The sequence below is a fragment of the Heptranchias perlo genome, chromosome 2 (genome assembly GCF_035084215.1).
Source record: "Heptranchias perlo isolate sHepPer1 chromosome 2, sHepPer1.hap1, whole genome shotgun sequence".
NCBI classification, from domain to species: Eukaryota; Metazoa; Chordata; class Chondrichthyes; order Hexanchiformes; family Hexanchidae; genus Heptranchias; species Heptranchias perlo.
The window spans coordinates 74,620,152-74,648,018 of NC_090326.1; the positions used below are offsets into that span (position 1 = coordinate 74,620,152).

The 27,867-nt window shown below is 43.0% G+C and overlaps 1 protein-coding gene across 1 annotated transcript; it reads right to left on the bottom strand.

Annotated features, from left to right (window-relative positions):
* Positions 1–4,900: 4,900 nt before the first annotated feature.
* nr1d2b (nuclear receptor subfamily 1, group D, member 2b) lies at positions 4,901–24,109 on the bottom strand. The gene is made up of 8 exons (XM_068002962.1): positions 23,825–24,109; positions 20,961–21,236; positions 20,699–20,787; positions 9,778–9,922; positions 9,044–9,612; positions 8,590–8,775; positions 6,578–6,788; positions 4,901–6,226 (listed from the first exon to the last, which is right to left on the bottom strand). The coding sequence occupies exons 1-8, from the start codon at positions 23,844–23,846 to the stop codon at positions 6,030–6,032; spliced, it is 1,695 nt and encodes a 564-aa protein (XP_067859063.1). The 5' UTR covers positions 23,847–24,109; the 3' UTR covers positions 4,901–6,029.
* Positions 24,110–27,867: the final 3,758 nt, after the last annotated feature.

Consider the following 27,867-nt stretch of genomic DNA (forward strand, 5'->3'; position numbering starts at 1 on the left):
GTGCTGTGTGTTCTCCCTAGTGCTTTCCCTCAGTGAAAGCATATAACAATAACAACAGCTTGCACCTTGAATGTAATAAAATGTCCCACTGCGCTTCACAGGAGCGATTATCAAACAAAATTTGACACCGAGCCACATAAGGAGATATTAGGACAGATGACCAAAAGCTTGGTCAAAGAGATACGTTTTAAGGAGCGTCTTAAAGGAGAAGGGAGAGATATAGCGGCAGAGAGAGTTTAAGGAGGAAATTTCAGACAGCTGAAGGCACGGCCATCGATGGTGGGGCAAAGGAAATCGGGGGGGGGGGGGGGGGGGACACTTCTACTTCTACTTCTTAAATGTGTGCTCTTTCTAAGTGGTTCCCCAGTAGCAGGACCAATTGAGATGGATGATTGCTGGGTGTCACTGTCTGTAAGTGAGGATGGAGGTGGCCCAGGAGATGGTCTCCTGCGACTACAGGAGCCATGCGTATTGTTATGGTGTCTGCCTGGGCCTGTATGCTATCTAATCACCTGTAGTCAGGTGAGCAGGGGGGTTGGATGTGGGGTCACGCTGAGAGACATCTGCATCTTCTGTACCAGCTGTTGCCATTTCCCTGCAGCTAGACGGTGTGTGGAAGCAAGCCGCCAGGCAGCAACGAGGTTGTTTGCACCTTGCGTGGTCTTGTTCCCCAACGTGGTGAATCCAGACGATAGAGACTGCTGTAGAATGAGAAAACCAGTCAAACCATTTGTGATAGAAGCTATGTCTGAGCTTCAGACCTCAACTAAAGGCAGCTCCACTGCAGAGGGACCTGCAGTAACCACACTCTCCATGGTCGACTGCAACTCAGTTGAACGGCATGCAACTCTGAACAGATGCAGGTGTGGACTCCGCCAAAGACCTCCCGAACTATTTACGTTGCTTGGCAAACTCTCAAATGCTGAACTTCCAAACCATATTTGTAGGCAGACTCTGTGAGATCTGAATCCCTGGGCTCAGCAGCTGAAGTCAGCCCTCAAACTGGTTTTCTGACCAGCAGATTGCAGTTCTGAGCTGCAATTCCACCTGCGCTTGCTCCTCCTCACTTATGCTCTCCACTTCACCATGTGCTCCCTCCTGCAGCTCAATAACCCACCCACCCAGAGTGGTTACATCTGTGCTGGTGCTTGCTACTGTGGAGGTGGTTAACGCAGGATGTTGTGAGGTGCTCAGCTGAGGGTGGTCATTGCTCTCAGCCACCTACTCCACCCCTTGAAACCGACGTTTCTAGTGCAAGACGTTATCGTGTCTTATACTATAGTGTATGCCTCTTTAGGAGGGAGTGAATAAGGAGATAAAGAATAATACTAGCCAGGCCTTTAAACTGCCCCTCCTCTACCCCAATTGTCCCCAGGCCCAGCAGCTCCACAGGTCCTCTACTCACAAGGAATCAAGGGTCGCAGTTTAGGTAATTCCTCCCGGCCTCTTGACTTCGTTAGCATACATTATATGCAACCTTCTCCTACAAACTAAGAAATCTGAGAGAAGATGAATGTGACCCAAATGCCCAAAGCAGCAACACCTTAAGTGAATGTGTCAGCATGCAGGTAAGTGATGTGGGCAGCATATTTAGTGTCTGTTGTTTGCCAGATTTACTGGGTCACAGGACAAATGCTTTGTCCTACTAACAATGTAGAGTGCAATGGGAAAATGAGATGGGCATGCCAATGTTTTTGGAAAGTGCACAAACAGTTGGCAGAATGCGGTGTGTTTTCCCTCTGTGATGCAGCATCAAGCTCACCGGTCAGTGCTGGTAAGCTGCATTGTAAGGAAGCAGCAGTTATCTTGGCAACCTTCCTGAGGCCAGTAAATTTCTTTCTGACCTGCTTCTGTTTCTGTAGACAGCTGACAGGGAATTTGCCCTTCCTACACTTCAATCCACACAGCTCTGGCAGTACATTTCATGGGAGGGTAATCTTTGTTCCAAAAAAAGGACCTCTTGCAACAGTAATTCTAAAGCAGTTTCATTAATTAAATGGAGCCGTTCCCCCCCCCCTCCTTGATTTATTCCAACCAGTTCAGCATCTGTTCCATTGCAAGACAGTTGTAAAAAAAATAGGAGCGCTTTTAAGAGCTGCTGCTCAGAAATTCCCACTGTCTGGCCCTTGTACGCTCCTGCCATGATGTGCACTATGTGTTGGAAGTATTATGTTGGTATTTGAATTAGATGATCTTGCATTATCTGGCATAGTCAGCTGTATGCACTACCAGCACGTCCAACACCTGAGCAGTCCTGAGCCCAGTGCCGCAGTACCACAACCGCTTTCTCAGCCTCATATCTTTCTAATTGGGATCGCTGGATAGCGATCAGCAGCAGGAACCCTGGCTGAAAAGTTCATTTCTTACAGGATCAATGGTCACTTGGATGAGATACCACAGGGCACCTGGCACCAAGGAACCAATACTTCAGCGGGAGTCAATCCTTCAGGAGGGAAGAAAATTGGCCGAAAAATAACAATGACCATATAGGTGAAGACTGCCAACACCTATGGAACCACATGAGTCACCATCAGCAGAGGAGGGGGGAGCTGAGGGGGGAAGAATGTTAGGTGTGGTAATTGTGGTCTACCAATATTATTTCTGTAATAGAAGACAATCTCCAAAATATTATGAGTATTGGCAATATTTATTCCTTAGTTGTGCACATTTATACAGTACTACCATTTCACAGATACAGTATGAAATGTTTAATGAAGTCTGTGCCTTCTGCTGTTTAGTTTCTTCTTGAGACAGCCACTAGTTACATCAATTACCACATTAGACCAATTTCTCATCAAAACAATCAAGCAAATATACACAGCATCCAAATAATTTAGAATAACCTGCTACACTTTCTCCACCAAAGTCTACATGAAAAAGCATCTGCAAACAAATGAAAAAAACTCTTCCCAAAAAAAACTCCAAACACCTCATTGCACCACATCACTCACATGCAACACCAGCAAAATAACAAATGATACAGCTCCTCTGGCTCTCCCTTCCCAAACCAAAAAAACATTTGCTAAACACTTTTTCATTAAGACATGACCTTTTTAGCAGGTGCTTGGTAACCTTGTGATTGCAAATTTCACTGCATGAAGATTTTAAAGAGCTTTTTAAAAGTCCAGTCATAAATAATATGAGCCTGGAAATTACTGAACAGTTTTAGGAATGTTTAATATGTTTGTATAAATGGATTACAACCTCCATTAAAATAACAGACAGAAATTTTATACAAGCATTTTAAGTGTTCATACAATAACATCACTCACTATAATTTTCAGGCTATGCTTCAGTCTTATTGCAGTAGCCAGTTTCTGGTGGCGTACAGAAAATGGTGTTAGAACTAGATCACAGTTAACAGTAGTCCAGGGCAAAAAATATATCAAGCCTATATAATAAAATTGAACCTTTGGGCACTATTATGTACTTTTGCAGCTGAATGTATAACTAGTAGAAGTGTGCTTCAAATTGGCTGAGAAAACAATTGCAAAATGTTTGCACCGGGGTTCAGGATGCAGAGTTTAAGGTGCTGATATTATGAGCACAAAGATTAAAAGACCAAAACCATGTAGAAAGGGCTGCATTTTATTTACTAGTCATTATACAAAAAGTGTATAAAAGCTGTGTGATAGTTATTTAGATTAACCTGACTCAACTATCAAACACACGTGGCTACACATGTATTTAAGTCATCTGGACAGTCTGGAATTACTCTTCAGACAATAGGGTTAGTAATGGTTGGCTTCACTGATTACTCTAACTTCTGAAAAGACATCAAATTGCTATGGCTGCAGCAAGTTATCTAATACTCAAACTCCTATCAATTCCCCCGATCGTTCAGTCTGTTGATCCAGCAAACAGCTGAGCCATACAGACAAGGGGGTTAATTTTAATCCTACCCGCCTGGCAGAAAACAACTTAAGTAAACGAGCAGGTTACTTAACCATTCAGATCCCAACCCTTTCGCCCCATTTCAGATTTTAACATTCAGGCAGGAGCCTCATAAATTTATGTGTATAGGGGTTCTATCACGTAAATGGGATCCCACTGCATTTTAACAGAGGCTGGAGCAAGAAAGCCACAGTAAACTTTCCTCTCAGGCCAGAAAACAAAAAAAGGCCTCCTAAAACTTTCCTTTCTGGGGCCAGGAGGAGCAAGCCTCCCCTGCCCTGGACACCCTCCTGAAAGCCCGTCCCCACAACTTACCTGCTTGCCTTCCCTTACTGCCGGCCGACAGCTTCCAGCTGGCCAAACTTTCTCTCCCACCAGCCAGCTGCATCTCTGCTGGTTTCAGGCGGCCAGCTGACCGGCAGCATGTAGATGAGGCCCAGGAGTTAAAATACCCAGGACTTCAAACACAAGTGAGTACATGTCACTCGCCCCCACCCCCCTCCCTCCCTCCCTCCTCCTTCCTCCACCTGCCTGAAATCAGCTCAGGGTTAAAACTGATCCCCCAAGGTTTCAGGTTCAAGTTGGCAGATCTCAGTCAATATTAGTCGTCAGTATCCAGAGTAAGGGATAGGGGTAACAATAATCAACCAGGCTTTTTGCTCCAGATCATTGTCCACTGACCTCTGCTGGAAAGGTGTGTATAGACATCGGGTAATGACAGGATTCCTTCCTTCCTCCCCCCCCCATCCCCAGCAGCCAGTCAATGCTTGCTGTCAGGATTCATACATGAATGATAGCCTCTTGGGTGAGGTAGTAGATGGTGACCAACACATTCGGAACTATACCCCAGTGCCTTCAGAGCAGGAGCAATTGCTGAGAAAACAGTTTTCATGTGAAATCAGCACATCGGTTGCTCTGCCTACACCACTTCTTAAAAAAGGTCTTTAATAAAAGGACTCAGTTAAAGCTTGTTTGTAGTTTATGAGCACTGGAGTTTTGCAGAGAGCTGAACAACCCAGCTTAATTTACTTAGTCTAGGGGAGGGAGCAACAACAATTATCATAACTACAGAGGAGAAATTTGACACTCTCTTACACTTGTATAAAAGAAAAATACTTTTTGGGCTACATTTCTGCTGAACACTTGAGGCTGTGAGCTATGTAGGCAAGCACCTGATGTGCCAATAACATACAATGCCCTGCACAGCTACTTAAAATGTACAATGCTGCAAAGCTTTAGAACAAGACATTACATACACCATCACACAACAGAAGCTTCTGGTACCAAACTGGCTCACTGTACAAGAATAAAAGAAAAAGCACATCGCATTTCAAACCATTACTTTACTGCATCTATTCACATTCAAAAAAGTCAAACAAATTTAAAAGCACATTTTACAGTAGTCAATCCATAAGGACAATATTAAACTTTAAAATGTTATAGGTACAATAACAGTTGCATTATATGTAGATTAGCTATCATTGAATGCTGCAGCTAACAAAGACAAGACAGACATGCTAGTTGCAATATGTTGCTCAAGTGCTTCAATTTGCCTTTTTTTTTTAAAAACTGAAGCATCAGGAAGAGAATTGCACACTGATCACAGACTCCACGTGTTACTGCCAGGCTGTTACAAAACTGTTCTTTTTAAATTGGACAGAAAGTTAGTTACGGAAGCGGTCCAGGTTCCTTAAGCTGTGTCTTGTAGCCCCACTGGCATCAAGACACAGCACCGTAGAATAGGGACTCGTAAAATTAAAGCTCTAAAAAAGGTTAAAAATAAAATCCATTAGGTTCCCCATAACATCATTCAAATACCATTTTAAAGTGGAGCCATAATCATCTAAGTCATCTTTAACGGTGAAGTGTAAACATTATGAGTCATACCTATACATATTCAATAGTCTCAAGTTACATACAAGTTAAAGTCTCAAAATATACTTTAATTAATACCTTCTGTATACTTCTAGTTGAGTTAATTGATATTATTCCTTGTAGCTCAAAAATAATGCAGGAAAAAATGCACTTATATATATATATCTCTCATATATATACATAAATATGCACACTCATTCACAAAATATACAGCGACAACAACAGAATAGAAACAAAGTGTGGAGAACGCGTTCATAAATTCAAGGGTGGATTTTAAAGGCCAACAGTTCTTCTGAATGCATATTGTTAAGAGAACGCAGGTCGGGTAATTTCAACAGGAGCTTTGTAAAGATAGCAGCTTCATTTGGATGATTTTTCATAATTAAGGTTCTGAGTGCCCGAATTAGAGTTTCCTGCAATTGTTCCACTGAGTTGACATTTTCTATTCCAGACCGATCTAGAAGAGAAAGAAAATTTAAATCAAATAAATCATGAACAATCATGTTAGATTTATAGGCGTTTCTACAAGGAAAGTTAGTTCAGCTACACTTTGATTTTAATAACCAAAAAATGAGAGCAAATTGGTCTATCTTACTACAAAGGTCAGTGGAATGACAGCATCACAATTGTAAAACTCCTCAAAAAAAGTATCAGGAAGGTATTCATTGCACCCTCTCTTATTTTATTTTCCAATTTACTTGTAATTCACACAACTGGAAAAAATTAATTGTTTTCTAAGGTAGCGACCCAACAATGGTATTTACATATAGCGTGTGTGAATAAACACAATTATAGCAGCTTCTCTTACCAGCAGAAACCAGCACAACTGCTGTGAATAAGCTCATCTCCTCCTCACTGAGCTGCAGGGCACTAAGCTTTTCACTAAACTCAAACATGGAGATCAACAAATCTCCCGCTCCCAGTAACTGCAGCTCTTCCATGCCGTAACTCTTTCCACTAAGAAATGTAACTGTACGCTCATGCACATCAAACAAAGCAGCAAAACGTACCATTAACACCTGCCAATGACAGAAACAGGCATTCATCAGCACATCATTCAGAAAGATTCTGGATATAGCATACAAAAACTTTACATTTAAAAAGGGTTTCAAAAATTACAGTTCCACTTGTTTCCCCACCAAAAAAAATCTCGTTAGCAAACAAAAAGTAAATAGCCGTGTCACAAGTTGACCGATTAAAACTATTGTTTCATCCTAGAGTTCCTCCATAAAAATTGGTCAAGATCGGATCAGCACACCAATTCTTCTTTCTTTCATTTCAGACTCACTAATGCAGAGGGGGGAAAAAGTTAATTTCCCACCATCGGTTTCCAGCCCTGGGAGGGGAACAAATATTGTAGAGAGTCCCCAGGATTTACTTTTTCACAGCCATGTTCAGCTTGAACATCATTGGCAAATGGATTGTGTTATTCTTATTTCTGTTCTTAATAGCAATGTAATGTCATCTTTACTTTTCAGGAGAGCTGATAAGTAATTGTGATTTTAACTATTATGCACGCACGTCCTAATAAAAATGTTTCCTGAACCCTACCAGTCCTTTCAGTTAGGGATTAACGTGTGGTGCAGGAAGAAATTATCCAAATGCTGTAAATTCATGGCCAGTGTGTGGACATTCAGATTGGGATGGTGCTAAGCAACATTGGCTCATAATATACAAAATTCATTAATTTATTTTATTATCACAGCAGAAAGAGTATGGCCCCGAAATTGTGGGTCCCTGCTCCGCTGCTGGAAGCAGCAGTATAGTGGGATCCCCACCCACCCATGGCCATTGACAGTGACCCCATCCCAAATCACCGTGACAAGGTCAAATAAATAGTTGGGGCCAGCAGCCAGTGCATGTGCGTACACAACAGAGTGGAAAATTGGAGAGAGGCCCTTGAAACCAAAGATTAGTTTCTAAATTTGTAGTCTCCTCACAGGGATGCAATGGGCGGAATGAAGGTAATCGATCCCATCCGAGATCAATGGCCTTTCCCGCAGACAGTATTAGGGCTTTCACTAGACTCGCAACAGAAGTCATGACAGCTCTCAGCTGGTGTGATTTCCATTAGGCCTAGACAGAGCATTCAGGAGCAGAATTCTCAGGGTAGTCCAGAACTCTCCCAAAGGAGTCTTTGGAGGTAGGGGTGGGCGGAAAACTCACTTGTGCCCCCCCTCAGACAGATATTTGGGCTGGATTTTACATAGGGCGAAAACTTGGAGGATCTGCTTTCTGCCCTCCAAGTGATCTGCCAGAGTTCTGCTCGCCCATCCCACCAGAATTTCCAGACCTATCTGTCCAAAATCACAAATGGAAATTCTGGACAAATCTGCAATGGCCTTCATATTGTTTGTAAGAAATCACAAATCACAAAAGGCCCAAGTTTGGTTCCTGGTGTGCTGAGTTAATCACCCTCAGTGGGATGACAATGGGGATGCTACAACTGGGACACAGCATTCCTAGGTTAAGGGGAAAATAAAATGATCAACCAGGGTCCCTGCTCTTGACTATCATCCAGTAGCTCCTGCTAGAAAGGGCACACTTGCACATTGGGTGAGGTTGGGATCGTGCTCAGCTGTGTTTCTCACCTCCCCCTACAATAATCAAACAGCCTGGCATTGTCTAGACTAGCACATGAAGATTATTCACTTGTAAGTCATTGACTTAACAGAAGAGACAAAAAAAATGGAACCGATATATGATAGTCAAAACACTTCCTAGCTACTATTTACCACTGCTGAATCAGCGTCATTTCTGATCCTCCTGTGCCAAGACAACTACAAAATATTTGGAAATAGGGTTATCTTTAGTACATACCTCAAACGTTCCAGCTTTAAGCAAGCTAACTTGATCATGTTGTGATAGATCTTTGAATCCTGGAATGCGTTTTGCAAATTCTACCACCTCTCTAACTGCAGGTGTAAAGCTCATTGAGAATTCTTCCCAGATTTCCTGTTCTGATTTATCAGGGTTTACATAAGGGGACATACTCATTGGGCACACCTGGCCAAAATAACCACAAAGATTCAGTATGAAAATCACAAATAGAAGTTCAAACATACAAATAAATGTTAAGTTTCTATTCAAAAAAAGGTAGTAATAAAAGTGATATTAAATAATGGTTTTAAGATTGTATTGCAAAATATAAACAGCGCAATCTTTTAATTAATATAATTATTTGATCTTGCATCTCTCAAATGGGCAAATATTTCAAGTCAACCCTTTTGCAATGAAAGTACGACCCTATGCTCAGCATAGATGGTATATTTACCAGGTGCATTCTCCTCTCTGTGGTCCATGAGTGGTCATTTGTGGCGCTGTTTTGAGAAAATCCATCTTCTGCAAATGCTTTTTGCATATATCCACTAGAAATAGTTTGACAATTCCTGCTTATGAATCCATCTGTGTGACCATTTGCACAAAATATATGGTTATTAATCTTATTTGTGTTGTAGAGTTTGTGCTGGTTTGCATTATTAAAACAGTGGATTCCATTAACTTCGTTTGCAGGGTGTCCAGTCATCCAGTTATCATCATTGTTTCTCTGAAGACTTTCTCTGTTCTGGAACTGTGCGGTTTCCAGCATTTTGCCTGGCTTATCTTGTGCACAGAAAAAAGTTTCCTTATGTGCCTTGGTCACTGTACCAATTACTTCATCCTCAATGTTTTGCGACCTCTCGGGCTGCAGTTGTGGGGAAGAGATCTCATGTTGTCGCTCTTGTAATACTTCAGTCTGTACGTAGCCATTCAGCTGATTATTCATCATGTTTTTCATTGCGCTTTGCATTTCTATCAACATTCTCTGCTTCTCACGCTTAGGAATGCGTCCAAATCGAACAGCTGTAAAAGAAGACACAATCAAAGGTTTATAAATATTATAGTGGAACAAATAAAAGGTAAATTTTTGATGGAAATTAACAGTTTAGAATATGGCAACATCAGATATATGCATTTCAGTATTTACTGCACCATTATAAGATTGTTCTCATCTGCAAGAGTACTCACCATCTCGGGACATGCCTACAGCCAGACACTTCTTAAAGCGACACTGCTGACACCGGTTCCTATTCATCCTCATTATGGAGCAGTTTTCATTTTTCAGGCACTTCTTGTATTGGATATTCTGCTGAATGCTCCTTCTGAAAAATCCCTGGAAGGATAAGATTAAGGATACTAAAGCTAATCTAAATTAAAAAGAAAAAGAAAACTGCATATTTACACCATTTGGCCTGTAGCCATAATTGTCCAAACTTTTAATTTTAGGTGATCTGCAAGGTTAGTCAGTTTGTCTTCTTTAGAGCCATGTAGCAAACTGCATATAGAGGCACCTTGAGCTGTACAAGACTAGCTGCATAATATTTCTTTGTAACATGGTAATTTAACAGACATGGAACACTTTTTGCCTCAACTTTGCATATCTGGAGTGGCAAACACCAAACAAAATATTAATAAGAATGATTTCACCTCCAGGGCTGCATGTTTTGAAATAAGAATTTCTCACATTAACCACTATATGATAAAGAAACAACTCCCTCAGCAGGTCTTCAAAAACTACCTACAATAGAATTACTGAACAGCTTACATGGCAACAAGCTTTCCTAACTGAAGACCTACAAATATACACTCAAAAATTACAAGACTTTAAAATGTCAAGAAAATCAGGGTCTGCTGAGCAAGCACCGACTTGGACTGGTGTTGGGAAAGCTGACCCTGCAAGGGTAAATTTTAAACAGCGTTTTCATACGCTTATGACAGCTCGTAGACTGTAGTTTGAATTGTATTCGATTGCTTCTCCTCACATCTGACACTGCTTCACCATACGGCAGAATCAGGTGCTGCACCAAAACCCCAGATACGTTAGTCTTTAAATTTTATTACAGTGCCACCAAGTGATATGAATTGATACTACAGGAATACTTACTCCACCAGGTTCAAAAAGAGAATTGTACTGATTCCAAGAGCCCAGCAGAATTTTTGACCCCACCCTCCTCCTTCAGATATGAGGACATTATGCTAAACACAAATTAAGGTCTTTTGCTATTTTTCCTCTATTCACTCTGCGATCTCCACAAGTGTGGGCTTAGTAATTTTGCTCATCAAACTATATATTTCACTATATTCGTAAAAAAAGGCCCAAAATTTGCACGGTACTGCTAAGGCGTTAGTTAAAGTTAAGTTAGTACGGTTGCTATTACAGAACTGGAAAGCACGGCATATTTCCTACTGATCTTTGCAATCTGTTTAACTACTAAATTGAACAATCTCAGTTAACCATAACCATCTATACAAATCTAAACCATTTCAGACTTGGCTTTGATGTGTTTGGACAAGGTTAGCTTCATTAACAAATATTAACATAGACCACCACACAAACTATTACTCCTTTCTGCACTTACATTCTTCTTAAAACTTACCTTTGCAAATTTGCCTCTAAATTAGATTTGGTTTCATCACTTACGATTACCATCTTTAATGCCATTTATAGCCTTCTCATTTTTTTTACAAATCTAGATTATCAAACTTGATATGCATGATAAGTGAACTATTCTACAGAGCCTTATAAATGTGACTCCCCAAGCGCCCTTGTAAGTATATAAAAGTGTCAAGAGAAAAAATGGCACAACAGCCATAGCAACATCTACTGTTGCCAGATTGATTATCAGGCATCTGCCCAATTGGGGTGCAGATACATAGATCTTTAAAAGGCGAGAGTGCAGGTAGAAAAATCATCAAAAAAAGTCAAATGGGATTCTGGGTTATATACATGCGGCATTGAATTAAAAAGAAAGCAATGAAGAATTTGTACAAGACAACAACAACAACTTGCATTTATATACCACCTTTAACGTAGTAAAACGTCCCAAGGTGCTTCACAGGAGCATTGGTTAGACCACATTAGGAGTATTTAGTATAATTCTGGGCATTCCATTGTAGGTTGGATATTAAATGCCATGGAAGGGGTATAGTGAAGATTCACTGATAAGCCCAATTTCTTTGAGCCTTCCTCACTATTTCAGAGATGGTTAAGGTGGAATCTAATACAGATTTTCAAAATTATGAGAATAGTAAAAGAAAATGTCTTCTGTTGGTGAATCAGTAACAAAAAGGCATAGGCCTGGGATTATCGTTCGAAGAATGAAGAGAGAGAAATTTGAAGATTTCTTTTTCACAAAGAGGATTTATAGAACATGGGAATGATTTACCACAAGTGGCAATTGAGGCATAAGCTATAACATTTAAAAGAGAACTGAACAAGCATATTTGAAAGGAAGGATATAAAATGAGGTAAGGGCAGGGAAGTGGGATTATAGTAGAGGGTTTCAGTTGAAGTGCTGGCACCAGAACAGGCACATTGAGCCAAATGGTCACTCCCTCTACTGTATTTCTAAGATTCTTATTTCAGATCCTGATTATTTCATACAATATTACACTTATGCTGATAAAATCACATGGCAATGTTCACCACAATCTGTGAACTACTCTACAGTATAGATTCTTCCGGCATGCATTCACATGGTAAGGTGATACAGGTTTGGTGATGTAAACCGAAGAATGCTGCTGGGGTGCTTCAATGTCCACGGCTCAGAATGAGGCTGCACCACCAGTGCAACAGAAATGGCTTTACACATAGTACACGTTGCAAATTTCTAATCCACTTCAAGGTGAGGGAAAAACAAACTTATGTCACTAAAGCACAAGTGTACTTCATATCAGCTAAGTAGAGTAGCAATGTTGGTGTCCGTGAAAGATCTGCATACAGTCAAATCAAAGTGTTACACATTAAGGAGAAAAAACAAACATACTCCAAGAATGGTGCCAAAATACCTTAGGGCCCTAAAGGCAATATAGAGGGCAGCAATGAGGAGTTAGCCATGTCTCAGTAGTAATAATCTCACTCTGCCTCAGAAGGTCGTGGATTCAAGTCCCACTCGAGACTCTAGCAAAATCTAGTACTGAGGAAGCACTGTTGGAGGTGCCGTCGCAGGTTGATATAAAAGATCCCACGGCACTATTTCGAAGAAGAGCAAGAGAGTTCTCCCTGGTGTCCTGATCAATATTTATCCTCAACTAACATCACTAAAACAGATTATCTGGTTATTACATTGCTGTCTGTGGGATCTTGCTGTGCACAAATTGGCTACTTCGTTTCATACATCACAACAGTGACTACACTTCAAAAGTACTTCATTGACTGTAAAGTGCAATAGGAGCTCCTGAGGCCGTGAAAGATGCTATCTAAATGCAAGTCTTTCTTTATCCCCATTGCTGTAGGGATGAGCTATGATTGACAATTTGGTAATCTGGAGCCCTTCAACCTCAAAAAACAGACTGAGGGGACTTTATAAAAGTATGTAAGATACTACAGGATAAAGCAAGCCTAAAACAACACTCTCAGATATGCCATGACAGAAGGGCACAGGTTCAGGATTGTGAAAGGCTTAAGCATTTTTACCTGAACCTATCTAATCTTGTGCTTTTTAAAAAAATTTATATATCTGTACATATTAAAATTGGTACATAAATAACACTTTTGAAAACTGCAATGTAAACATTTCCTATGGACAGTCACACATTAAGATTTATCTGTTAACACTGCCTCAAGACATCAGTAGGAGGCACTCTAATACAATTTCCTTTGTTAATCTGATCAATGACTTGTCAGGACTACCATGTGGAGCTGTACCACCAGGTGCAGCTGTGGAGCCTTCCCAGCACAGCTATCATTATAGATATTAAATATCTAAATTATTCCATAGGAGAGGGAAGAGTGATGGACAGGAAGGAACAGGGTGCTCGGAGCAGAAGCCCTCAATTCCCTGCCACGTTTGGAAAGGCGGAAATATTTAAAGCCTTTGAAGGTTAAATAACAAGGGTTTCCCCAAAGCCTATAAGGGAATCTGTCCCTGTGGTTCAAAAGCCCATTCTTGGCTTTAACTGGGAATCGGCTTTTGAAGTGCAGGGATGGGAATCCCTAAATGGCTTCTCCACAATTTTGTGGATGCCCCTGTCATTTATACTTGAAATATGTTAAAGAACATGAATTTCCCCAAAGCCATAGAAGGCCCATTAAGGAACCCTTATGAAGCTCCCAACATTTCAATAGCTGATTCCCAGTTAACGCCAGGGACGAACTTTTGAAGTGTGACTTAGGGGCTAACAGAAGGAGGAAAAAAAAAGGACCAAAGGCTTGGGAGCGGGGCCAGACCTGCAGCACTGGGCCCATAGTGTGCAGGCAGCTCCAGGATTGGGATAGGAGGAAGCAGGACTGAAAAGTCTCGATATTTCAGGGGTCGAAGGCTGGAGAATAGGGTCAGAATGATGTGCTGATTTGGGCTATAGCAGGGCTTGAGGCTGAGGAGGCCAAAAAGCGGGGCCAGATGAAGCCATTCATTTGGGGCAGACTGGGGTGAGGGGCTGAAGAGAGCAAAGACCAGGGGAGCTGAGCAAACAACTGGGGAGGCACAACAGCACCACTTAGGCTATAATGATAGACCTCACATCACTATCAGGCAATTGTTGCTATAGGAATTTCCATTATAAATGTTGATATAAAAACGTTACTCAAAAATTGTAACAAGGGAAGTAAGGGTGATGTGGACAGGAGTTGCAAGCCGAACGTAAAATTTCCATTAGAAATATGTATATAATACTGACTAAGAATTTTAATAACGTACAGATCACTCGGGTGCAATCTAGGCATCGAATCAACGATAGCACAACCAGCCCAATCAACCCAGCAAAGTCCTCCTCACTACCATCTGAGGACTGGTGCCAAATGGTGTAGAAGAGCATGCCAGGAGCAGCACCAAGTGTACCTGAAAATAAGGTGCCAACCTGATGAAACTACAACACAGGATTAGATACATGCAAAAGCAGCTGTTATAGACAGAGATAAGCAATCCCACAACCAATAGTTGTGGTCAAATGGTAGGGGACAATTAAGCCACTAACAGGAGAAGGAACAGTCCAACCTGAATGATGGCAAAGAACATAAGAGATAGGAGCCGGAGTAGGCCATCTGGCCCTTCAAGCCTGCTCCGCCATTCATTAAGATCATGGCTGATCTGATTCTGGCCTCAACTCCACTTTCCCGCCTTTTCCCCATATCCTTTGACTCCCTTGCAGATCAAAAATTTGTCTATCTCAGCCTTGAATGTATTCAATGACTCAGCCGCCACCTCTCTTTGGGGTAAAGAATTCCAAAGGTTCACAACCCTCAGAAGAAATTTCTCCTCATCTCCGTCTTAAATGGGCGACCCCTTATTCTGAGACTATGCCCCCTAGTTCTAGGTTCCCCTATAGAGGGAAAACACCCTCTCAACATTGACACCCTCCCTGTCAAGCCCCCTCAGAATCTTATGTTTCAATAAGATCTCCTCTCATTCTTCCAAACTCCAGTGAGAATAGGCCCAACCTGCTCAACATTTCCTCATAAGAAAACCCTTCCATACCCAGAATCAACCCAGTGAACCTTCTCTGATACGCCTCCAATGCAAATATATCCTTCCTTAAATAACGGGACCAGAACTGTACGCAGTACTTTAGGTGTGGTCTCACCAGCACCCTGTACAGTTGTAGCAAGACTTCCCTGCTTTTATACTCCATCCCCCTTGAAATAAAGGCCAATATTCCATTTGCCTTCCCAATTACCTGGTCCACCTGTATGCTAACTTATTGTGTTTCATGTATGAGGACACCCAAATCCCTCTGTACCACAGCATTCTGTAGTCTTTCTCCATTCATATATTTTGCTTTTATATTCTTCCTACCAAAGTGGGTGACTTCACATTTTCCCACATTACTCCATCTGCTAAATTTTTGCCCACTAGCTTAACCTATTTATATCCCTTTGCAGACACTTTGTGTTCTCCTCACAACTTACTTTTCCACCTATCTTTGTATCATCAGCAAATCTGGCCACAGTACACCAAGTCATTGATACAGATTGTAAATAGTTGAGGCCCCAGCAATGATCCCTGCGGCATCCCATTAATTACAGATTGCCATCCTGAAAATGACCCCTTTATCCCGATTCTCTGTTTTCTACTAGTTTGCCAATCCTCTATCCATGCTAATATATTACCCCTAACACCAAGAGCTCTTGCCTTGTGCAGTAACCTTATGTGGCACCTTATCGAATGCCTTTTGGAAATCCAAATACACTACATCTACTGGTTCCCCTTTATCCACCCTGCTCGTTACTTCCTCAAAGAACCCTAATAAATTTGTCAAACATGATTTCCCCTTCATAAAACCATGTTGACTCTCCTTGATTTTATTTTGAGTCTCTAAATGTCCTGCTACTACTTCCTTAATAATTGATTCTAGTATTTTTCCAACGACAGATGTTAGGCTAATTGGCGTATCGTTACCTGCTTTCTGTCTCCCTCCTTTCTTGCATAGGGACGTTGCATTTGCGGTTTTCCAATCGGCTGGGACCTTTCCAAAATCTAGAGAATTTTGGAAAATTACAAACAATGCATCCACTATCCCTGTAGCCACTTCTTTTAAGACCCTCGGATGCAAGCCATTGGGTCCAGGGGGCTTGTCAGCCTGCAGACCCATTAGTTTACCCAGTACTTTCTCTCTAGTGATAGTGATGTTTTTAAGATCCTCCCTCCCCTTTTCCCCCTTGATTATCTACTATTATTAGTATGCTTTTAGTGTCTTCTACTGTGAAGACAGATACAAAATATCTGTTCAATGACTGCCATTTCCTTGTTTTCCATTATTATTCTCATCCTCTAAAAAGGGACCTATAGTTAGTTTAGCTACTCTCTTTTTTATATACTTGTAAAAGCTCTGACTGTCAGTTTTTTATTTCTTGCTAGTTTACTCTCAATCTATTCTCTCCCTCTATTATTTTTTTAGTCCTCCTTTGCTAGTTGCTAGAGTTTTCCCAATCTTCAGGCTTACCACTAATCTTTGCCACATTGTATGCCTTTTCTTTCAACTTGATACCATCCTTAATTTCCTTAGTTAGCCATAGTTGGTACACTCTTCTCGTGGAGTCTTTCCTCCTTACTGGGATATATTTTTGTTGAGAGTCATAAAATATCTTTTTAAATGTCTACCACTGCTTATCCACCGTCATATCTTCTAATCTGTTTTCCCAGTCCACTTTAGCCAACTCTGTCCTCATGCCATTGTAACTGCCCTTAATTAGGTTTAATACAGTAGTTTCAGATCCAAGATCCTCACTCTCAAACTGGATGTGAAATTCTATCATATTATGATCACTGTTTCCTAAGGGATCCTTGACTTTGAGGTCATTAATTAATCCGGTCTCATTATTCATTACCAGATCTAAAACGGCCTGTTCCCTGGTTGGTTCCACAACGTTTTGTTCGAAGAAACAGTCCCAAATACACCAACCTCATCCTCAGGGCTACTTTTGCCAATTTGATTTGTCCAATCTATATGAAAGTTAAAATCGTCCATGATTATTGCATTACCATAAGCCCAGCACATGCGTGCAAAACGACAAGGCTAAAGCATTAGTGACCATCTTCAGCCAGAAGTGCCAAGTTTTGATGGTACTTCTCAGCCTCCTCCTGAGGTCTCCACCATCACAGATGCCAGTCTCCAGCCAATTCAATTCACTCCATATGACATCGAGAAACAGCCAAGTGCACCGGACCTAGCAAAGGCTATGGGCCCCAACATCACCTGAGCTGTTGTGCTTAAGACTTGTGCTCCAGAACTAGCTGCGCTGCTAGCTGAGCTGTTCCAGCACAGCTACAACACTGGCATCTACCCAACAATGTGAAAAATTGCCAAGGTATGTCCTGTCTACAAAAATACAGGGCAAATCAAATCCGGCCAATTACCCCCCTATCAGCCTACTTCCTATCATCAGCAAAGTGAGGGCAAGAGTCGTCAAGTGGCACTTACTCACCATTAACCTACTCAGTCTCAGTTTGGGTTCCGCCAGGACCACTCGGCTCCAGACCTCATTACAATCTTGGTCCAAACGTGGACACAACACCTGAATTCCAGAGGTGAGTTGAGAGTCACTGTCCTTGACATCAGGGCAACTTTTGACTGAGTGTGGCATTAAGGAGCCCTAGAAAAACTGAAGTCAATGGGGATCAGGGGGAAAACTCCTCAGTAGCTGGAATCATACCTGACAAAAAAGAAGATGGTAGTGGTTGTTGGAGACCAGTCATCTCAGCCCCAGGACATCACTATAGGAGTTCCTCAGGGCACTGTCCTAGGCCCAACTATCTTCAGCTGTTTCATCAATAACCTTCCCTCCGTCATAAGGTCAGAAGTGGGGATGTTCGCTGATGATTGCACAGTGTTCAGCTCCATTTACAACCCCTCAGATAATGAAGCAGTCCGTGCCCGCATGCAGCAAGACCTGGACAACAACCAGGCTTGGGCTAATAAGTGGTAACATTCGCGCCAAACAAGTGCCAGGCAATGACCACCTCCAACAAGAGAGAGTCTAACCACCTCCCCATGACATTCAACGGCATTACTATTGCCGAATCCCCCACCATCAACATCCTGGGGGTCATCATTGACCAGAAACTTAACTGGACCAGCCATATAAATACTGTGGCTACAAGAGCAGGTCAGAGGCTAGGTATTCTGCGACAGGTGACTCACCTCCTGACTCCCTAAAGCCTTTCCACCATCTACAAGGCACAAGTCAGGAGTGTGATGGAATACTGTCCACTTGCTTGGATGAGTGCAGCTCCAACAACACTCAAGAAGCTCGACACCATCCAGGACAAAGCAGCCCGCTTGATTGGCAACCCATCCACCACCCTAAACGTTCACTCCCTTCACCACCGGCGCACTGTGGCTGCAGTGTGTACCATCCACAGGATGCACTGCAGCAACTCGGCAAGGCTTCTTCGACAGCACCTCCCAAACCCACGACCTCTACCACCTAGAAGGACAAGAGCAGCAGGTACACGGGAACAACACCACCTGCACGTTCCACTCCAAGTCACACACCATCCCGTTCCTTCATCGTTGCTGGGTCAAAATCCTGGAACACCCTTCCTAACAGCACTGTGGGAGAACCTTCACCACACGGACCGCAGTGGTTCAAGAAGGCAGCTCACCACCACCTTCTCAAGGGCAATTAGGAACGGGCAATAAATGCTGGCCTTGCCAGCGACGTCCACATCCCATGAATGAATGAAAAAAAACAAATGAGCCAAATATGCCGGGCTTGGCTGTATCTCCTGCAGCATTCCTTTTTTTGCCCCCACCTGGGATCGTGCCTAATTCTGGAGCCCTGCCAGCGGGATGTGATTTCAGTTCATTTTCTGTTTGTTGGGTTTCCCAGTTCATTGCCATCCAGGGACCCTTTTCCATTGAGGGAAGGATGTCCTGATCCTGAGATCTGCTACATTGGCAGCCTGCACAGGGAGAGGTGGCTGCTGTAAGGCCAGAATGCCTGGGAGAACCCAGCCAAATTGGAGGGGATTAATGTCCTGCAGAACCCTGTTCGGCACAGTCTCCCTCCATATGCTGCAGCTGCTAATATCTGAAGTGCTGTGGGGTGGGTAGGGGGCTGTTAGCAGCTCATGACATACTGGTGGAGTAGGATTGCCACCTCTGGTTGGGGGCAAACCTGGAGGTTTGATCATGTGATGTTCTGATCACATGACATTCACAAATGTTATTGGATTTACTTTATAAAGGTTGGGTCCCCTGTAGTTGAGAATCTTTATTTGTGGTTTCACGCCAGCAGCTGTTGTGATAGAAGTTCCAAGAACGAAGAGGCCACCCGTGAGCAAGTGAAGAGGGGAAACTGAGGGCGGAGAAAAGGGGAATCAATTTTCTCCATCTCTTCCCGCTTCCCACCCCACCCCCCACCCACCGAGCCCCCAGTCTCCATCCCTCCACCGAGCCCTCATTCCCCAGGCTCTCTCTCCCCACGAGCCCCCAGTCTCCCTCTCCCCATGATTTCGGGGCTCATTCCTCACCCCGGCCAGAAGTTCCCAGCATTTGTAGAATAGGGAGCTCCTTACCCAGCATCCATTGTGGCAGAGAAACCGCAAGCATTCAATCCCAGAGAAGAGCGGTTTCTCTGCCGCTGTGGATGCTGGGTAAAGAGATCTCCATTCCACAAATGCCATTTCTTTCATCCGCTGCTGCCTGCGTGTCCTGTGCATTGAAGGCTGTCCGTAGTTCGGAATTTGCGAGTGTCCATGGTTTCAAAGTGCAGCTTGTATCAGTGTAAGTTATTTGAGACGGTCAATAATTGTCCATTTTTTTGCAGGTGCCCGTTTGTACAAGTTTTACTGTATCGTTTATACAGTAAAACCTGTATATCGCCTTTCCTTCATAGTCACTGGGTCAAAATCCTGGAACTTTCTACCCAACAGCATTGTGGGCGAACCTTCATCACACAGATTGCAGGGGTTCAAGGCAGCCAACTACCACCTTTTCAAGCACAACTATGGAAGGACCATAAATGTCAGCCTTGCCAGCGAGACCCACATCCTGAGAATTCATTTTTTTTTAAATTTCAAAAGAAAAATCATTTACAGTAACTCTTCAGCTAAGTGTAGATCTCTCCCTCTCATCCCCCCCCCAGAAAGAATCTACATTATGTGACCTGGTACTCTGACTTGGTAGTTGGTAAAATAAAACAATTTTATAACCCAACTAATGTACAATAAGTCACACCTGATCAACAAGCTGAAGCATTGAACACATTAGCTTTCTATGAATAAATCATGATTCTTGGTATAGCATCATTGACTGGGGAAAGATACACCACACTAAGATCTGCAGCATGGCAGCACATTGGAAAATCTTTAGGCTGATTCACTTTATTCAATTCAATAGATTCACTAGTGGTCCAATAAATATATGGATATTACTGAAACTACTTTACAAGTTCTGTTATTTGACTGTTTGTGACTATTTATTTTAATTCAGAGAACCTTTGCCTTACCTTGCAACCTTCACATGCGTGTACACCATAATGGAATCCAGATGCCACATCGCCACAGACTTTACACAGAAGAATCATCCCATTAATTTCTAAAAAGCAAGAACCCAATAGGATAACAACACCAGTAGCACTTTATCAGTCACAAAACAAAACTTGTATTCATCTATTTTTAATTAAATGAACCATTTTGTGACGTCAAATCAAAGAAATTCTGTGTTAAATTTCTCAAGATCAAGTTACTTTGTTAGCATTATCAACTCACTAGTAACGCCACTGGCACTTTTGCTCATAGGACTTGTGCTTGGTCCATCCCCTTTAGCTGAACACACAAGCTGGATGTTGCTGGAGTTCCCTAGTTTCAATGTACAGTTTTCAGCAAGCATGTCATTCGGGTTGATATGGTTATCAGAAGCAAAGCTGCTAGGCGATGATGGAACAGGAGACGAGATTGACTGGAAACTGTTCTCCGAACTGTCACTGTGATAAGAGACAGGACTACAACTGGAACTTGATGAACTGATGTATGCAATGACACCACCTGCATTAAAACAAACAAAAAATGGGGATGGAGGACAATTATAAAGTTAAATGGAACAGATCAGAAGTCCTTTTCACTATTTTGTTTTAAACATTCTTTTGTCAACAGGTGTATTGTGAATCTTTCTCCTTTCCACCCCCCCCCCCCCATTTTATTGTAACTTTTCATCTTTTCTTTTTAATCCACTTGGTCTGCTCAGAGCTGAGAAGGTAAGCATACAACTTTCCCCTTATAAGCCACACCAGGAAATGCAAGAGATTCCCCTGTGGTTTTCTCTTTCCCAAACTAGCATCTGTCCCCATTCCTCCCTCCTTTCCATAATTTCAAAAACAGCACAAGTGTCTTAGTAAGTTTATCCAGGGCATATGGACACTCCCCAAGGAAATTTCATTGTATGCACTTTAAGTATGTAGTTTTGGGAACTTGCTGATGCAAAGCATTAGAACACCAATGGGCATTACTGCAGTGCAGGGACAAAGGGAGATGAGGAAAGGGGGCAAGGGGGAGAAGGGGTGAAGTGAAAAAAATGGGAAAGGGGGTAGGGGGAGAAGAGGGAAAGAGAGAAAAGTTTGTTCCAGAAAAGTCAGAAGGCAATCCCCATGTCACAGCTGTGTCCCCCCTCAAAGCCAACTCAAGAGTCATACTGGAAGTGGTGTTGGGGCAGGCAGACCAGTCTAAGCAGAAAGTGGCACAAGGGAGAAAATACTTGAATTAATACCCTCACAAAAATAATTACACAGCTTCATGATCAGATACAATGAAAAGCATCAGAGATATTAGAATATTTGCATCTGGAAAACATTATAATTTATCATCCACTAAGATGTCCAAAAATGAGACACAGCTAACATGTACATAGTCTAATGTAAGGAATCTTACAACACCAGGTTATAGTCCAACAGTTTTATTTGAAAATCACACGCTTTCGGAGCTTACCTCCTTCGTCAGGTGAGTGAAGGGTGGTAAGCACCGAAAGCTTGTGATTTTCAAATAAAACTGTTGGACTATAACCTGGTGTTGTAAGATTCCTTACATTTGTCCACCCCAGTCCATCACCGGCATCTCCACATCATGTACATAGTTTAACCTGCAAGAATGGTGCTTTCAAAGTTTATTTAAAATGGTTTGTGATCAATAATGGAAAATAATTCATTCTAGTCTTCCATCCAAAAATATTAAGTAGAATATGACTTGAAGCACGATAGCAGTAGATTTTTCATTGTAATTCCCATTTCAAAACTAACATTCGTTGTCCAATTAGTACAAGCTGCAGTTTTGCTCACATTTAGGTAAGTGGGATATAAAAGGATTTGAACAGTCACCAAGACTCCTGCTACCATTGTAATTTGATCTAGTGTTCTTGTACATTACCAAGTCAATCGCCACTTGATTACCTCAGCAGATGCTTGGCGACAAGCACTATACAGTAATGACATACCATAGCAGGTATTAACTAACCTAAAAGCAAAGTTAAAACCTATCCACTACGTGAGGAAACTATCATACCTGAAAAAATAAGTATTTTTTTTAAAAAGTATTTTTAAAAAATATGACGCCCTCCAGATGTTGAAAGACATCAGCTACAACAACACTATACAGAAAACTGGGGGAATGAATCCCACAAACTAGAAATTAGAATTTGACCCAAAATAGTTTGACATATTTTTTTAAAAATCCATGTTGTATAACACATTTTAGTATTAAACAATGTCGTAAGCAGCACCACTCTGGACATTGGTTGATAACCTCACGTACACATGTGGCTTAAAAAAAATAGGCAATCACTTCGGCAACTGATCTTCGCTGGCTGGGGCAGTTTATATATATATATTTTTGCTGCATCTCGTGTCTTTACCAGGCGACTGACTGCAGGCGCCATTCCTTGCTACAGGCGGCGCTTCTTGCCCTTTTGCTGTAGAGGGAGGCACGTGTCCCCTTTCTATTCCTGGCTGCGGAACCGCCGCTGCTCTCCCTCAGCAGAAACTGGGTCACATAAACACGGGGCTGCTCCGGTCACGTGCGGCCGCCGCGAGCTCCGGGGGACGTTCCATTCTGTGATTGCCGCGTCACATCGGCCCCGCTCCGCCAATGGAGCCCCGCGCTCCGGCAGCGTAAACATAACGGGCACGTGGGCGAGCAGAGCAGGTCCATGTGAGGCGAGCAGAGGAGCTGCACCGCTGGAGCAGCCAGAAGGGGCGAAACACTTCACTGAGCTTTGTTGTTGCAGAGCAAGCAGCAACGGCAACAAAAAAAATATATAATAAACTGACTTATTTTTCCAAACAGCTCCCCAAAATTAAACCACATCAAAATAAAAAAATGATTTCTACACTATTGCGAGAAGCTGCTTGCCCGGAAAACCTCCAGTAACTATTCCACTTGTCAAAGTGATAGTCGAGTCCGTTTTAATTTTTTTGGGGGGGTTGTTTTTTTTCTCTTAAAAAAAAAGGAAGTGAATCGAGATACTGAACATTTGAGCAAACCGACACACGGGCTTATCCGCAACACTCATTTTCCATTTCACAATTCTGCTTGGATTTATTCGAACCACGTTCACCGAAACGTACAAAAAAATGTTAAAATCTTACCTGCACTGCTGTTGCCATCCATTTCATTAAATACAGAAAACCTGCGATATATGTGGGTTTCCTCAGTAACAGGTTTCCTCTAAAACAAAAGGTTTGTTCCTGAACCCTACTTTTCAGTCGTGATTTCTCCCCTTCTCTCAACCCCAAATGTCTCGCTGCTGGATGTCTTCGTTGATGACTTCCTCAATCTTTTATTCTTTCCTCCTGCTGTATATAATTTTGATTTGACTACAATGCCCTCCCTAATAGTTCACTCCTCACCCGTACAGCGAGACTCCACAAGCAATGACTCAATCTCCTAATGATTGCTGTTCTATGTTACCATGTGACCCACTTTCCATTGGCTCCACCTTCCTCGCTGACTGTGTCTCCCTTTGCCCCAGTGACACACTTTCTAACGCAAGTTCAAAGTTAGTGAGGCTCCGGGCTTTTTTTGAAAAAAAGTAACAGTGGGATTCATGAAGCTATTTAACTAGCTGAAAGAATTTGTTAATAGCCCAAAGTACTTAGTCAGTTGTTATTTTAGATTATGCATGTTTTATCATTTTGAACACGTATTTGAACACTGTACTTTCACCAGTGTTTATACCATTTCACAAATGTTGAATCAGAGTAGCCTGTCCACGAACCCACTGACGCCATTTAAATGCTGCTACATTTTACATCGTGGATATGATCGAATGTATCTGGAAAAGAAAAATAAGCATCAACTTCGGAATAATTTTACAAACCAATACGCATCACTGAATTATGAAAACATGAAGCTGGAAACTTGGTTGAAATTGATACAAAGTATCCCGCATTTGTTGCAATATCTTGGAATGTTACGTTTTGATAAATTACATTTATTATACTTTGTATAGATATAATATTCCTTCATGGTCTCAACAGGCCACTAACACCGGAGTCCAATTACAAAACCAGGATAAATATAAGGAATCTTACAACACCAGGTTATAGTCCAACTGTTTTATTTGAAAATCACAAGCTTTCGGAGGCTTTCTCCTTCGTCAGGTGATAGGATATGCTGATAGGGTTAGATGAAATGGGGGGGGGAGGAGGCTCAGAATGGGGGTCTGAACCTGCATCCAACCACTCTCTACCAGGACAAGGAGACTTTGGTGTTCCATCACACTGCTATTGTGATGTGGAGATGCCGGTGATGGACTGGGGTTGACAATTGTAAACAATTTTACAACACCAAGTTATAGTCCAGCAATTTTATTTTAAATTCACAAGCTTTCGGAGATTTTCTCCTTCCTCAGGTAAATGTTTCAAGATCTCCTTGAAGCCTACGCATTTATACATATTGAATAATACATGGTGTTTACAGACTGCCTCTGCAACTGCCCGTTGCCAAGGCAATCACCGTGTTCAGACAGAGAGGTGTCATCTGCAGAACCCCCGAATACACATTCAACAAAAAAACAAACAGGGAAAAAAACAGAGAAAAAAAAGGAGAAAAAAAAACAGAGAGAGAGGCAGAAACATCCGGAAGGCAGAGAGAGCCAGCAAATGACCCATTATATTAAAAACAGATAACATTTGTTCGCTGGTGGGGTAACGTGTAGCGTGACATGAACCCAAGGTCCCGGTTGAGGCCGTCCTCATGGGTGCGGAACTTGGCTATCAATTTCTGCTCGACGATTTTGCGTTGTCGTGTGTCTCGAAGGCCGCCTTGGAGTACGCTTACCCGAAGGTCGGTGGATGAATGTCCATGACTGCTGAAGTGTTCCCCGACTGGGAGGGAACCCTCCTGTTTGGCGATTGTTGCGCGGTGTCCGTTCATCCGTTGTCGCAGCGTCTGCATGGTCTCGCCAATGTACCATGCTCTGGGGCATCCTTTCCTGCAACGTATGAGGTAGACAACGTTGGCCGAGTCACAGGAGTATGAACCATGCACCTGGTGGGTGGTGTCATCTCGTGTGATGGTGGTATCTGTGTCGATGATCTGGCATGTCTTGCAGAGGTTACCGTGGCAGGGTTGTGTGGCGTCGTGGACGCTGTTCTCTTGAAAGCTGGGTAGTTTGCTGCGAACGATGGTCTGTTTGAGGTTGGGTGGCTGTTTAAAGGCGAGTAGTGGAGGTGTGGGGATGGCCATAGCGAGGTGTTTGTCCTCATTGATGACATGTTGAAGGCTGCGGAGAACATGGCGTAGTTTCTCCGCTCCGGGGAAGTACTGGACGACAAAGGGTACTCTGTTGGTTGCGTCCCGTGTTAGTCTCCTGAGGAGGTCTATGCGATTTTTTGCTGTGGCCCGTCGGAACTGTCGATCGATGAGTCGAGCGTCATATCCCGTTCTTACTAGGGCGTCTTTCAGCGTCTGTAGGTGTCCATCGCGTTCCTCCTCGTCTGAGCAGACCCTGTGTATTCGCAGGGCCTGTCCATAGGGGATGGCCTCTTTGACGTGGTTAGGGTGGAAGCTGGAAAAGTGGAGCATCGTGAGGTTGTCCGTGGGCTTGCGGTAGAGTGAGGTGCTGAGGTGCCCGTCTTTGATGGAGATTCGTGTGTCCAAGAAAGAAACTGATTCTGAGGAGTAGTCCATGGTGAGTTTGATGGTGGGATGGAACTTGTTGATGTTATCGTGTAGTCTCTTTAGTGATTCCTTGCCGTGGGTCCATAGAAAGAAAATGTCGTCGATGTATCTGGTGTATAGTGTTGGTTGGAGGTCTTGTGCAGTGAAGAAGTCCTGCTCGAACTTGTGCATGAAAATGTTGGCGTATTGGGGTGCGAATTTGGTCCCCATGGCTGTTCCGTGTGTTTGGGTAAAGAACTGGTTATCGAAGGTGAAGACATTGTGATCCAGGATGAAGCGGATGAGTTGTAGGATGGCTTCCGGAGATTGGCTGTTGTTGGTGTTGAGTATTGATGCTGTCGCAGCGATGCCGTCATCGTGGGGGATACTGGTGTATAGTGCCGAGACGTCCATCGTGGTGAGAAGTGTTCCTGGTTCAACTGGTCCGTGGGTACTGAGTTTTTGTAGGAAGTCTGTAGTGTCGCGACAGAAGCTGGGGGTTCCCTGTACGATGGGTTTCAGGATGCCCTCGATGTATCCAGAGAGGTTCTCACACAGGGTTCCGTTGCCTGATACGATGGGACGTCCGGGTGTGTTGGCTTTGTGTATCTTTGGGAGGCAGTAGAAGTCTCCCACGCGGGGATTACGTGGGATGAGAATGCGTAGGATGCTTTGAAGGTCTGGATCGAAGGTCTTGATCAGTTTGTTGAGCTGGTGGGTGTGTTCTTTGGTCGGATCTGCGGGTAACCGTCTGTAGTGTTCCTGGTTGTCCAGTTGTCGGTATGCTTCTTTGCAATAGTCTGTTCTGTTCTGTATGACTATGGCTCCTCCTTTGTCCGCTGGTTTGATAAGACCAACCGCAACATCGTCATCAAACCAGCGGACAAAGGAGGAGCCATAGTCATACAGAACAGAACAGACTATTGCAAAGAAGCATACCGACAACTGGACAACCAGGAACACTACAGACGGTTACCCGCAGATCCGACCAAAGAACACACCCACCAGCTCAACAAACTGATCAAGACCTTCGATCCAGACCTTCAAAGCATCCTACGCATTCTCATCCCACGTAATCCCCGCGTGGGAGACTTCTACTGCCTCCCAAAGATACACAAAGCCAACACACCCGGACGTCCCATCGTATCAGGCAACGGAACCCTGTGTGAGAACCTCTCTGGATACATCGAGGGCATCCTGAAACCCATCGTACAGGGAACCCCCAGCTTCTGTCGCGACACTACAGACTTCCTACAAAAACTCAGTACCCACGGACCAGTTGAACCAGGAACACTTCTCACCACGATGGACGTCTCGGCACTATACACCAGTATCCCCCACGATGACGGCATCGCTGCGACAGCATCAATACTCAACACCAACAACAGCCAATCTCCGGAAGCCATCCTACAACTCATCCGCTTCATCCTGGATCACAATGTCTTCACCTTCGATAACCAGTTCTTTACCCAAACACACGGAACAGCCATGGGGACCAAATTCGCACCCCAATACGCCAACATTTTCA

Bases quoted from the DNA above. Each gene is read 5' to 3' on its own strand.
- nr1d2b (XM_068002962.1), bottom strand. From the start codon at position 23,846: ATGGATGGCAACAGCAGTGCAG. The intron at 9,613-9,777 runs GTGAGTACTCTT...CTTCTTTTACAG, and splicing joins TGTAGGCATGTCCCGAGATG to CTGTTCGATTTGGACGCATT. The intron at 6,227-6,577 runs GTAAGAGAAGCT...TTTCTCTTCTAG, and splicing joins AGTTGTGCTGGTTTCTGCTG to ATCGGTCTGGAATAGAAAAT.